The 13160-nt window shown below is 39.9% G+C and overlaps 1 protein-coding gene across 4 annotated transcripts in view; it reads right to left on the bottom strand.

Annotated features, from left to right (window-relative positions):
* Dpp10 (Dipeptidyl peptidase 10) overlaps positions 1–13160 on the bottom strand; it is a 299169-nt gene that overhangs the window by 128616 nt on the left and 157393 nt on the right. For all 4 annotated transcript variants that reach the window (XM_077409541.1, XM_077409543.1, XM_077409542.1 and 1 more), the window contains 3 exons: positions 3678–3798; positions 3179–3411; positions 2809–3107 (listed from right to left, as the gene is read on the bottom strand). In XM_077409541.1, the coding sequence (XP_077265667.1) occupies positions 2809–3107; positions 3179–3411; positions 3678–3798 (653 nt within the window). The remainder of the gene's footprint in view (positions 1–2808; positions 3108–3178; positions 3412–3677; positions 3799–13160) is intronic.

The following is a 13160-nucleotide window of genomic DNA, read 5'->3' as shown; positions in this document are numbered from 1 at the left end:
GAAATACGCTATTTAGCCTAAAATAACTAATTGAAATATTATCGCAATGTTTTTGCGGAAATACTATAATTTTTATATAATATTATATTTTATCACTTTTACAATAATTGCCGTGTACCAACCTGCCCCATATACCAACTAGTCCCGGTCTCCCCTACATATTTTTCATTCCTATTGTATGTATTGCAACCCGATTTCCCTCGGTTTCGCTAGCCGAAGGAGCGCGGCTGCAATTAGATTGACTTACCGCCAGACGATAGCTCAAAGGGGGATACCGAGGTCAGATTCCTTACCGTAATTCCTGTATCTAAGGTCTTGGACAATACCTTGTGATTGGGCGCCAGGTGCGATTATAGACGCGCACCACGTCTCGGCAATGCTCACCGTAGCCTCAATAGCCTCGCCGCGAGCTCAGGGCGTAAGTCCGCGCAAAAGAGGTGTAGGTGGAGAAGGAGCGTGACACAATTGACACACAAAATAAAGCTCGGCAATAAACAATATTAATTAGGTATATTTCACATAATAAGCGAACAATTTGTATCGGGAAACCAGGGCCGGATACCGTTCGAATGGCCGGTACCCACGCGGTAATCGGATCGGTCGTTAAAGCACGCGCGGAATGCGTGATGTTCACGCCCGCGAAACTCCCTACGCGAACGAGGCTCTCAAGCGAGCCCCGTAATCTCGATTTGGATAAGCGCGACCTCGCGGTGACGCCAATCCGCCCCCGCCTAAATCCCCCGATTCCTATACGCACGACATGAACGATTCTTATTCACCCAACATAACAATTCTCTCCGGATCGACATCCACGATTCGCACACGAACGACACAATATACGCAACGCCACGCAATGGCGCGCTTGCGAGATTCTCCCTCGAGCAGGCGCGACGATATTTGCCCGCGCACGCGACGCAAAATATCCGCGAGGCTAGCGATGCACCACAAAATGCCCGGCACGGTCCCTCCCGACACGCACACGGGACTTCCGTACACGACACGCAACAATATACCCGAATACGCAACTCTAAACACAATAGGCACCGGAGCGTACCGCCCGCGGCACGCCTCCGTTCACGATTCACAAAACACGCACGGCGATAGCCGCGAATTGACTGCCTATCGTACGCGATCTTTCGAGTAGCGCTCTCAAAAATGTTTCTGGCTACGATCTTGGCTGGCCACGGGCCCGCGATCCCGACAAACAGCCGCGATAATCTTCCCGGCACCCACGACGGCGGGAGCCGGTAGCTAAATACGACGCGTAATCAGGCCGATTTACACGGCAATCTATTCAATATACACGTTTACCTGCGCCGGGTCGCGACCGAGATCGAGCCCACAATTACTTGGTAGCACCGGAGTGGAGATCTTACAAGTCTAGCTGCTCGCTGCTGCTCGGCGGCGTCGGGTCGTTCGTCCAGAGGTGGCTTCTTGTTAGCGGCTCGATTGACAGTCAGGAGTGGTCGGTCCGGCGGGACTACGCCGGGCCTCCGCACTTGCGCCCTCAAGGTCGCGGTTCTTTCGCTCCGCCGATTGGTCGTGTGTGTCGCCCTGTTCGCGACGTTGCAGACGATTTCCGCCATTTTCCCGCGGCCCGTTTAATTTGGCTGCTGGTTATGCGCGGGCCCCTCGCGGTTTCCCGCCCGGCTGGCCAGGCCGTGGCGGCGCCGCTCGGCCCTCGGGGCGCCGTCGGGTGAAGTGTGCCGGTCGTCCACCCGCGCTGCAGTCGCGGTGGTGCACCCTAGTTTATGCTGCGGCGGGGCCGTGTTACGCTGTGCGAGACATTCCTGGCACTTCCTCAGCGGCAGGTCCCGGTAGCCCGCCCGTTGGTCCGACCACTCCGCCGTACGTCCTCCGAGCGCCTGTTCTTCCCTCGTCGCGACTATCGTCGTTACATTCGGTCAGCGATCCCATGCTCCGGCACCACCTGTCATCCCTACGAAACTTAACGTAAAAAGGTTCGTTAACGCGAGTAGCCCTTCCTCGACTCGAGTCGAGGCGCCATCCCCGACCTTCCCCTCGGCCGAGCTACCGTCTGGGCGGAGGACGCAACAAATGTCACGTCACAGTATTTACAGCAAGCTGTAAATTACTTTGGATAACCAAATCTCTTGAGAACAGAGTGAGTGTGAAAGTATCTGTTGTAAATTTTGTCAACAGAATGTTGGCAGAAATATAACAGAATCTTGTAATAAGATGTAATGGCAAATTGACTGCAGAACCTAAGCAAAATCTGCCGTTTGGTAACTATTTTAATTATATATTCTTTTTAAGTGTTTACAAAGTAACAGATTTTACTCGGTTTCTGTCGACAATCTGCTGTCAGATTATAATGACAGCAGATACAGTAACTCACTCTACCGACAAAACATAAGTTGCTAATCTGCTGTCATCTGTCATTATAGGCAGTTTGTTTACTCGGATACCATTGATTCGAAATAATTACTTGATTTTATATTTTAAACTAAAAACAAAACTAGACATCATCACGAATATGACTTTCCATAGTACAATCTAGGCTAGGCCATCTTTTCTTGTTTTTAGTAATAAAAAGTTTTGGAAACGTATATCTATCTTTTACATAACATATTTTTATTCAAATCCTTACATTGTGTATTGAACTATGATTGGTACTCTATACTTTGATTCAAAATAAATATTTTAATTAACTATATATATATTAACAGTATTTTTATTTTTTATATAATATCTTTTTCCCATTGTGTGTGTGGAGAATATTATAACAAGTTTCACATTTTTCAAGCAAGAAAAAAACGAGATAAGAAAAATAATGTTAGCACTCACTTAAAACGTTCCTCTTTTTCAACTTGTCCTTTTTGGAGATATCCTTTGCTTGACGATGTTCCTTGCTATCGGTATGAATTTCATGGTGATCATGCCATTCATTTCGATTGGTGAGACCATTTTGCCAATTTGAAGAACTAGTCCAATATTCATTTTCGTCAGCGTTTGTCATGTCGGATGAGATGGTGCACGTAAGGCATATAGCGGGACGCAAAGGCGATCCCATACGCGGAAGAGCAGAGCTCACGCAATAGAGATGTCTCTGACCCGGTTTCATAAATGGAATACCGATGAAATATCTAGTTTAAAAGGTAAATTATTTTACAATATTAAATCATTAAGCATTAATTTAACAGGTTTACTTGCTTACATAGTATTATTCACTTGGTCCCATACTAAAATCCTAACGACTTCAAATTTTCCATGCGTCAAAGGCACTACTTGTTTTCGGAGCACATTAACCCAAATTATATGTTTGTAATATCCTGCCGGTCCATCTTTTACAGGACTTATTGCGATGTAACTGCTGCCGTTTATGGAAAAAAGAGGGGCTTCTGGTGGAGTATCCACCCATCCACCTTCACCCGATATTCTCTGAATTTCCTAAAATAATTAATTTATAATTTTAACAAGTATTAATTAAACGTACTTGTTTTTCATATTGAATATAGACTTATATAAAAATAAAAAATTGTCATGGCCACATTAAATTTGAAACTTAGAAAACACGAAGGAAAATATCGTATATTTTAGAAATAAGAACAATTAGTTAAATATAGACAGAAGTAAATACAGGAATTATGAATCGAAATACTTATATTTGATTGCGTATATATTGCCTGAAACAAAAGAAAATGGGATTTACCAACCTGACAATGCCACATTGGACTTTTGCAGATGGTAATTACTGAAAAATTCTGAGCGCGCGTCAGCCAAGTTATGCAAATTTCTGTCTGAGATACCCAAGAAGCGGTCGAGAAATAATGATCCCTGACAAAAAAACAGAAACGTATTTGAAAGACAATGTCAACAATGATGGATAAATGACAAGCGATGTGCATTATTGGTTTTAGAAGTTTTTAAAATAATGGACACACATATATTGTATTTTCAAATAAATAATTTTACGAGGATTGCAGTAACTTGATCCAATGTAATGAAAATTTTTTAAATGCAGCTCTCCGTTTGTAATAGCGCTTTTCTTCCATTGTCCTCGACAAGTTTTCTTCCTAATGTCCTTGATATGGTGAAGATTTTAGATTTGTTGTAATAAATCTTCTAAATGCCGGACTTAAAATTTCGCGCCTAAATACCCGTATTGCGGAGCAAAAAAAAATACAAATGGTAAATTATAATAACTTTTAATAATACTGTTGTGCTAAAAATATGTAATACTCTAGGTTTAATTGTTATGTCTGTTCGGGAGGCGAATTCGACGAGATCGTCCCGCTTGAATGCCGGGATCCGCTCAGAGATGAGCGCGAAGACAGCCGGTGTCGCGAGCTTTGACTCTCGCTGAAGGATGGGGATCAGGAAACTGAAGCTCTTGTAATTCACCAAAGACATTTATTTTATCCACACAATGAAGCACAATGACGCTCGACGCACTTCGCGTATAGTCTTTCGTTCTCCTGACGCGGCCGGATCGGAGTAAACCGACTGGCGGATCTCGCAAAGTCGGAGCAAGCCAAATATCGGAGGTCTCACAGGTGGAAATCTTGCGCGTCCGAGATTTGCGTGTCGGACTTTGTTCGCGGGATCGGATTCCCGAAGCCGCGGGCGATAATGCAACGAGCATCGGAGTGAAATGTACTGCACACAGCGAACACGCTAACACCAAATACAATTAAATAGCGGCGTACTGAGTTTCGAGTTGTTTATGCGATCGTGAGCTTGGATGCTAGCGAGCCGACGACTCGATAGATTCTGCCCGCTCCGCATTCGATTCGGCAGTTGCGTCATGCAAAAACGGGGAGAAAAATTCCGCCCCTTGCGGGAAAAATGACTTTATTTATCCTTATATCTATCGTAAGCTCGTGTGGAGCACGCGTTCCGGTTGCTAGGCCCGGTGCCTCGACGAATAAGCGGGCGAGACGCTTTTCGAAAGACGTGATCGCGGATACCAGATGTTCCTCGCTGGGCTGCGCGATTCGAGCGCTGAATAATGTTTTCAGTTTGACTTTCCAACAATGTCTAAAACGAAAGTTTTTACTTTAAACAAAGATACAATGTGATTTCACGATATAAAAAAGAAACACTTAAGCACTTTAAAAAAGGCAAGAACGACTTTATTATAAAAGCAAAAAGAGTTCATTATCAGAGTCAGTTTTCTTGAAAAAATTAAAAAAAAATCGTATAATTCTCCAATAGCTACGGGCCTAAAGAATAATTATTTACATAATTATTCATTAAATTATCTACAAACCGATAATTATTCATAAACTAATAACTATCTAAAACTTTAAATGCATTTTTTTAAAACTTTATTTTTAAAATTAAAAGATTTCTTGAGGCTATTAAATGGACTTGTATTTTTTGGTAAAATATTACCGGAAAAAAAAGATTATATATAATGCAATTATACATAAATTTTGTCTCTATATGATCATACTCGGAACAAAACCTCTTATTTGTTCATATTAGTTTATATTAGTTTATATTAGTAGATATATGATTATATATAATCATATAAAAAATAAAAAATATAATCTTAAACAATATTATATGGCCATATATATATATATATATATATATATATATATATGCGCATATTATATACTTGGGAAAAAATACCTCTTATTTGTTCATATTAGTAGATATATAATTATATACGGTTACATAAAAAATGGAAATATAATCTTGTTAAACAATATTATATGGCTAAACCTCTTTAAGTATAACTTTATATGGTCATATATGGTCATATACTAGTATATCATCATGTGTGATCATGTAAAAATATATTTATAAGGTTAAAAATAATCATATATGAATATATACTCTATAATGATTATACTCTATAATCTCTGATTATACTCTATAATGATTATACTCTATCCATATAAGTTTGTATAACTGTTATAAATATTCTTCTAGTATATTATTTTACTTGACAATATCCAATTAATATGAGATATTATTTCTAGTTCTAGTTTACACAATTGCGTTTTAAGTCCGACAAAGTCCATATTAGCACGCAGTGCCAATTTAAAAAACAAAAACATGTATTTAATAATAATTGATTGTGAAATATTATTAAGCATCAAGATCCGCTTCGACCGAAAACGGCACTTCTCATTGCTTATGTTATTTTAAGTTTTCTGTTTTTCTAATTTTGCATAAGATATTTAATTTTTTTAATTAACATATTAATTTTTATTAAATATTTTTGTAAACAGTGTGAAATTACCAGTAATAATTCGTAAAGAAACTGTTTTATATAATATACATTATAGTTCTTATAGACAAATATATTAATCGTATTATTTTGCAAACATACCTTATAATTTAAACTGAAAATAATATAATCGTATATGAAATGATATAGTCATATAAGATTATATAAGATCAAATCAGAATATTGCATCTCAAAGTATCCAATAGATGGGATTCGATGTGATCTGTTTCTCGTATTTAAAATTTGACAAACAGTGTCATAAGAACGGCATCAAAAAGACACGACACTGTCTCGCGCTATTCTCGCGCGACGCTGTCTCAGAGTGACACAATTTTTGTATCAGTTATATCGTGAAGTTTACTCTTTTTGTAATAAAGTAGCACGCTTAAGGAGGTTCTAAAGGTACTCTCTAGTCAGTTGAGAGATGAAGAGAAAATCTTGAAATTCATCAATTCTAAGTATTCATAAAATATTTTCGTGAATTTTGATGACGTTAAAGCTTATATCATACCCATATTAGTCGAAGCGAGGAATAATTAAAAATATCGTGTAAGTGCTCCTTTGACTCCGGCGTCTTATACATGGGAAAAAATGTGTTAACGTCGCAAACTTAAGTCTCGCTGTTCTACTCATATGACCGTGGTTATTTCTTATTTCACATAACTCTAGAGCGAGTACTCTTCCGTAAGCGCTCATAAAGGTTAGGTGCTTAAGTTTGAGGTGCTGACATACTGTGGTGCTGTACTGGCTGTACACTTTTCGCGCGGGTGCAGTCGCTGCGACGTTGCCAAATCTCCCTTGTTATTTGAAGCACGCTACCTAAACTGTGATATGGCCTGTTTCAATAGCCAATATCACAAAAATTTACGTGATATGTTTTTGATATTTCTGAAAAGCTTAAATTAAGATCTAGGCTATAAGGGCTCCGTTTTTTTAATCTCTGGTAGGTCGCTTTTATATAATTAATATCTTGTTTTCTGTCTCCAGGAACCACTCTGCCATAAGAGCTTATGTTTTAACATAATTATAAATTTATTTTTGCAAATTTTTACACGGTAACCGGATGCTAAAATTTTTCGAGCATTTTTCTCGCATCTCAATTTATACGTCCATAAAGATTTTTCCAATTTTTAGATACATCCATTATTTGTAGAACCATCTTAAAAAATAACATTTGAAAATATATAACAATTTTCTAAAACTTATTTAAATATATATATCCTTATATATAAAATCTTATATAATCATATATATATATATATATATATATATATATATATATTCCGTAGCATTTATGTGTTATTAAACCGCCGGACGTAACAATATATTTTAAAATTTTCTGATTTATACAAAATTATATATGCTTATATATAAATATAAGAAGACCGGGGCTAACTCGACACTATTTCTTCAAAGGCAATTTTTAATATTTAATTAAAATTTTTAAGCAAATTTTTTTAATGGTATGTATTTAAAGAATGTTCCTTTAGGTGCAAAATTGGTTCAGAAAGTTTTGCTGTACGTCGCTTTGTTTTGCCGCCAGAAAAGGAAAAGTGACGCGAAGACAAATTTTCGAATTGAAAAATGCCGGGGCAAACTCAACACTTTGATCGACACAATTTGATCTGGAACTTATTTTTTACTGTCTGAAAATGAAAATACACACACACACACACATTGTTTATTGTGTATTTAAAAAGTACAAAAATTCGGGATAAAGTAGCTAGAATAATCATTTAAAATAATGAGAACAAAAATTGTTGAACTTTCAATTATCTTCATCTAAACTCAGGTCTGAAAAACAATTAATGCAGGTAAACTCGCGATTGGACGTGCGCATACATTTGTCATGAGCCATACGGTTGCATGACAAGCATCGTTTGTTACTGGGAGCCGACGAAACGGCGTGGTGTTGACTTTGCCCCGGACGTCGTTTTTCACTTTTGTCACTTCAAAAACATGAAAATTTTGAAAATATCCAAAAACGATTATCGGATTCATATAGAGCATCAAATTTTCCATGAAAATCACTTACATATAGGTTTGCAAGAATAAAGCTCGATGAAAGAGTAAAAATTTTCGAGAAATCAGAAAAATTACTTTTTACCATCAAAAACGCTTATGTCACGCTAAAAATTACACCATAACTCAGAATGTCATCAAATCCCGTTGATAATACTGGCACATAAAGACGCATTTACAGTAGGAAAGGCAAGTTTCTACGATAGATTTAAATTAGCAAAAAGTCTAGTGTCAAGTTTGCCCCGGTCTCCCCTACTTATATATAATTATATAAAATTTTATATAAGAATTTGACATAATTATATTAAATTATATTAAAGAATACATATTTATATAATAATACATATTCTGTATATATTCAACTAAGGATCTTCACGATCCGCACGTAGGTGTATACCGTATATTCGACTTATATATATATCTAGACATCTGTATATGGAGTTCAATATAAAATATTTGTTGTTTATACCGTCTCAGTATATACATCGTAGGCAAATAGTTATTTTAGGAAAATAGCTTTTGACTAGGCAAACCCGGGAAAAAAACTCTTATAATGTCATATGCTCATACAAGAAGCGGTCTTATATGCTCATATATGAATTTTGGCCGCATTTGACCGGATAAACTCTTATATGGTCATTGGTCATATATGATTATACATATAAGATTATATAAGGACAAATAAAAAAGATCTCTTATAATGTCTTATATGCTCTATCAGCACCTCGCAATAGGAGCGTCGCCCGTACCACCGTACGAGGTAACGCAATTTATCAAGCCAAGTGTCTATTTCGAGAGAATCGGATACCTGCAGCAAACGAAGGCAACGTGAAAATTAGCAATACGCATAGACGTAACAGTATTAAACGTCAGACATCAACAGCTTCAAAGATATCTAGGTCACACCAAAGAACTTTGCAATTATGTCATGGGAGACATAAAAAATACATGTCAGATTGCTCTCCAAATTACTAAAAAAAAAAAAAAAAAAACAATAGAATGACACGCACTTTGGAACATCTACAAATTATTTACAAATCATTCGTAAATAAACGAGGCTTAATTGATGCCATCGGCCAAATAAGTAAAACTTTATTTGGCACCATGGATGCTGAAAATGCAAAAATAATAAACGAGCAAATACAAATACTGAATAATCAGCAACAAACGCTACAGCACGCAGCAAAGAACCAGCTGAAGATCATCAACTCCACAATAGGCCATATGGAAAAATTAGAACAAACGCTTTCACATAACGAAAATTTACTGGCTAACGTTACAAGGAAAATGCAAGACCAATTCATACAATTCCAAGAGGAAATAGATGAACAACTACTAACGATAACCGCTAAGACATAAACGATATATTACAGACAATTTAACATGTACAAAAAATAATATTTTACTTACACCCTTACAAAAAAACACCCAAGATTTTGGTGTTTACACCCAACTTTAGGTGTTTACACTCCATTTTCGGTGTCAATGCCTAAATTTTTAGTGTTAACACCGACAATTGAGTGTCGACATCCAACTCAAAAGTTGGGACACCTAACACCAAAGTGTCGACACTCGGGTTTCAGTATTGATACCCAATTATAAAACAAAAGATAAAAATTATAAAATGCAAGGTTAAAACTTTAACTTATAATGAGGCCACATTATACATATATCTAACTTTAAATTATATATATATTGTGACGTTGCAGCCCGCCACATCGTAGCAGCGTCCCGCCGCCGTCACAAAGCGCGGAATTTCGCGCCCAAGGACGAACCAGAGAGGCAACGGCGAGATCTCCAGGGGCCGATATTAAACGCGTTTTCGCAATCTGATCCATTTTTTTAAATATATTTTTGTAATATGCGCGGCGCCTCACCCAAACCACGGCAAACCTCTCCGAGGGAGTACCAATAAAGGAAGGGTCCGGGAGGACCAAAGACCGAGGATGGGTGGCAAGCGTGGAAACGGCAGAGATCACGGGTCGGCGAGGGCAACGAGGCAGGAAGGCGTACGGCGCGTAAGGCAGCGACGGGCGGGACCGCCGATAGCGAAGCCCCAGGCGCCTGGGTAAACCCGGCCGCAATCCGCCTCCACGGAATACCGGCCCAGGGGGTGGCTGGCCACCGCCCCGGAGTCAAACCGGAGGCATACCGGAAGGGACGAAATCCCGTCCGCTACCAAAAACAAAATTTAGGACTCGCTACGCTGCCGAGGTACTGTTGCGCGCCCCCGAAGGGTCCCCTTGCAACGACCCTGCGCCGGAATATCGCGAGCTTGCAAGCTCGATTGGTCCGCGCTGACCCCAGATGCTACATTGATTTTGCGATTGACCGGATTTACCGCGTCACTCTCTCGTCCGTCGGCGCGCCCGAACACCGCGGAAAGTCGAGATCTACGATAGCCGCCCTGAATCGAGTATCAGTTTTGCGTTACGACGGTGGTTGGCACGATACAACGGCGAGGAGCCTCAAGAGAAGGCATTGCATCGGTGAGGTTGCCCGCAGGTCGTACCGTAAATGTCGAGTCACAACGCCGCCCTCCGGTGCGCGCTCTCTTTCGGGAAAACGCGAGTAATACCGCGGTATGTACGGTTTCTCACGAACCAAGTGTAATTTTGCGATCGACAGCGAGAGCGAAGGGCCTCGGGATGGTATCGTGGCCGTGAGATCGCGGTAGAAACGTTCTAGCGAGCCTCTGGAGATTGCGATAGATCCGTTAGCGAAGTCCGGTATCGCGAGTTTGTTTTCGTGTAATGTCCGCGCTCGTAATCGCGTCTCTCGCGCACGGGTTCGCAACGTGCCGAGTTAATCATTGCGTCGCCAATAATTACTTGCGTTACGTCTTGTATTCGTCGCGGTTATGTAGCGTCGAGTTGCTCGTCGAGTTTTGTCGGTTTCCGCGTCAACCTCGAAAATCCCAACGTAACGTATTATTGCGTTGTTCTGGGATACTCTCGCGAGCGTTAGTCCTAGCAAAGGACAGGCGATAATTAGCGTTCAGAGTTGGGCCCCTTTGGCGACAGAACTCGATCGCGACTGCGACGACTATGTTTCGCAACTATGTTGCGTTCCGACTCGTGTCGGCTATTAGCGTTGATCGCGTTGGATGTAATTTTTGGTTAGTTATTCGCGTTTATGTGAAATTACCGTTTTAGGATTCGTGTTAGCGTAGTACGGCGTTACCTTCCGTGGCGACAGAATTCGATCCACGTTATTATCTCGCGTTACTTTCAGTTGCCTGCGTCCACGCAATTTTGCTACTAAAATTTCCGTTTGCGTTCTACTTATCATGTTCAATTACATTTCGAATTTAATGTTCTTTTCTGTTGTATGATATATGATTTGGTCAATTCGCGTTTTTACGATTTAATATCAAACCTATTTTGTTTACTCATTGTCAGTATTATTTTCTTCTTTCCTTTTATTTACAATAAACCATGTTATTCGTTTCAATGCTTTGATTAAATGATTTATGCGTCACCCCGCCGAATCGTGCGCCGGCCTCCATCCACCTCGCCCATAGCTGGTCGAGCTGGCCGACCTTTGGTACGTCGCATTAATTTCGTCTTGTGTCGCGGTTAGAATTTTGGGTGATTCTAGCGTATTTTAGACGCCCAAAACAGTATTATACTTTCGCGTATAATTGTCGAGCGGTACGAGAAAAGAGTCGGAGGGACCTGACATCCTTCCTTCTCTCCTCCTTTTGATCCGTCACACGCTCCGGACCGCTCCGGGAGTGTAAGAAGACGTGACAATATAAAAATATATATACTTAAGTGGCAGATGATATTTTTTAAATGTTTTTTAATATTTATTTTTCATTAATTATTTGTTTGAACTAATGATTTAGACGCTCAACAGCACACGGATGTGCCTTTCTTTTGGTGTGCGTTGGCAGCATGTGGAGGGGTTGCGCTGCCAGCGCATGCCCAGGAGCCATATTCTGTTTATCGAATCGACAGTTATCGGAAGGTAGGAACGGAATACAGGCCCAGCGCATCTCCTCCACATGCTGCCAACGCACACCACAAAGCAAAGGCATATCCGGTGTCGCACATATGTGTCTGGTATATTTATAGTCAAGGTCGGTAAATGGACGCGGCGTCAGCGTCGCATGATCGCCATTTTTGCCTTAATAAATATGTATGGCCCTTACAAAAAAAACCCTCTAAATAACACCCAAAAAAACACCAAAAAATAATAGCGTAATTTCAGATACTCAAATGGCGTTTACACTATTTGAACATTAACGCCAAGAAAATATTCGGTGTCATTTTTGGTGTTTTTCTTGGCGTTAACACCCAAATGGTGTAAAAACGCCATTTGGGTATCCGAAATTACGCTATTATTTTTTGGTGTTTTTTTTTGGGTGTTTTTTGAGTGTTATTGAGGGGGGTGTTTTTTCGTAAAGGCACGCGTACTTTTAATAGAAAATATAATTTTAGAATTAAAAGAAGCAACCTCACACTTAACCAGAGGATCACACTTTACAATTAAATTTCAAACAGAAAATTAGAACAGTATCCAAAAATACGTAGACGTAAGCGCGTATTACGACAATTTGAACGTATACTATACTATCCTCGCATTTCCTATAGTAGCTTATCGGAAGAGGGGATAGGCTTTCGGAGCGAACGGATGGCTTGGTGTTAAGTGGAGAGAAGAAGATATATGTTTTTTGGAAAAGGGAAAGGCAAAGAGAATGGAGCGGTAGGGTGGAGTTGATGGAAGAGGTGCAAACGAGGCCGAGGAAGTGGAGGAGGCTCCGAGAAAGAGGTGGCTGGACAGTAAGATTTTCGGAAAGAAGCGTTGGAGGTTAGGATTCTTAGTCTGACTCCAGCAGGTCGACCAGGTCCCAAGTATGGTTTATCATCAGGGCCTGTATCTCCTCCTTTATGGCCGAACTCCATTTTTCTTTATCCGGGCCCGATAG

This window comes from Temnothorax americanus, unplaced genomic scaffold (genome assembly GCF_048541705.1).
Source record: "Temnothorax americanus isolate GAGA-0224 unplaced genomic scaffold, ASM4854170v1 Scaffold26, whole genome shotgun sequence".
In the NCBI taxonomy this organism is placed as follows: Eukaryota; Metazoa; Arthropoda; class Insecta; order Hymenoptera; family Formicidae; genus Temnothorax; species Temnothorax americanus.
This window is presented reverse-complemented; position numbering and strand designations above follow the sequence as displayed.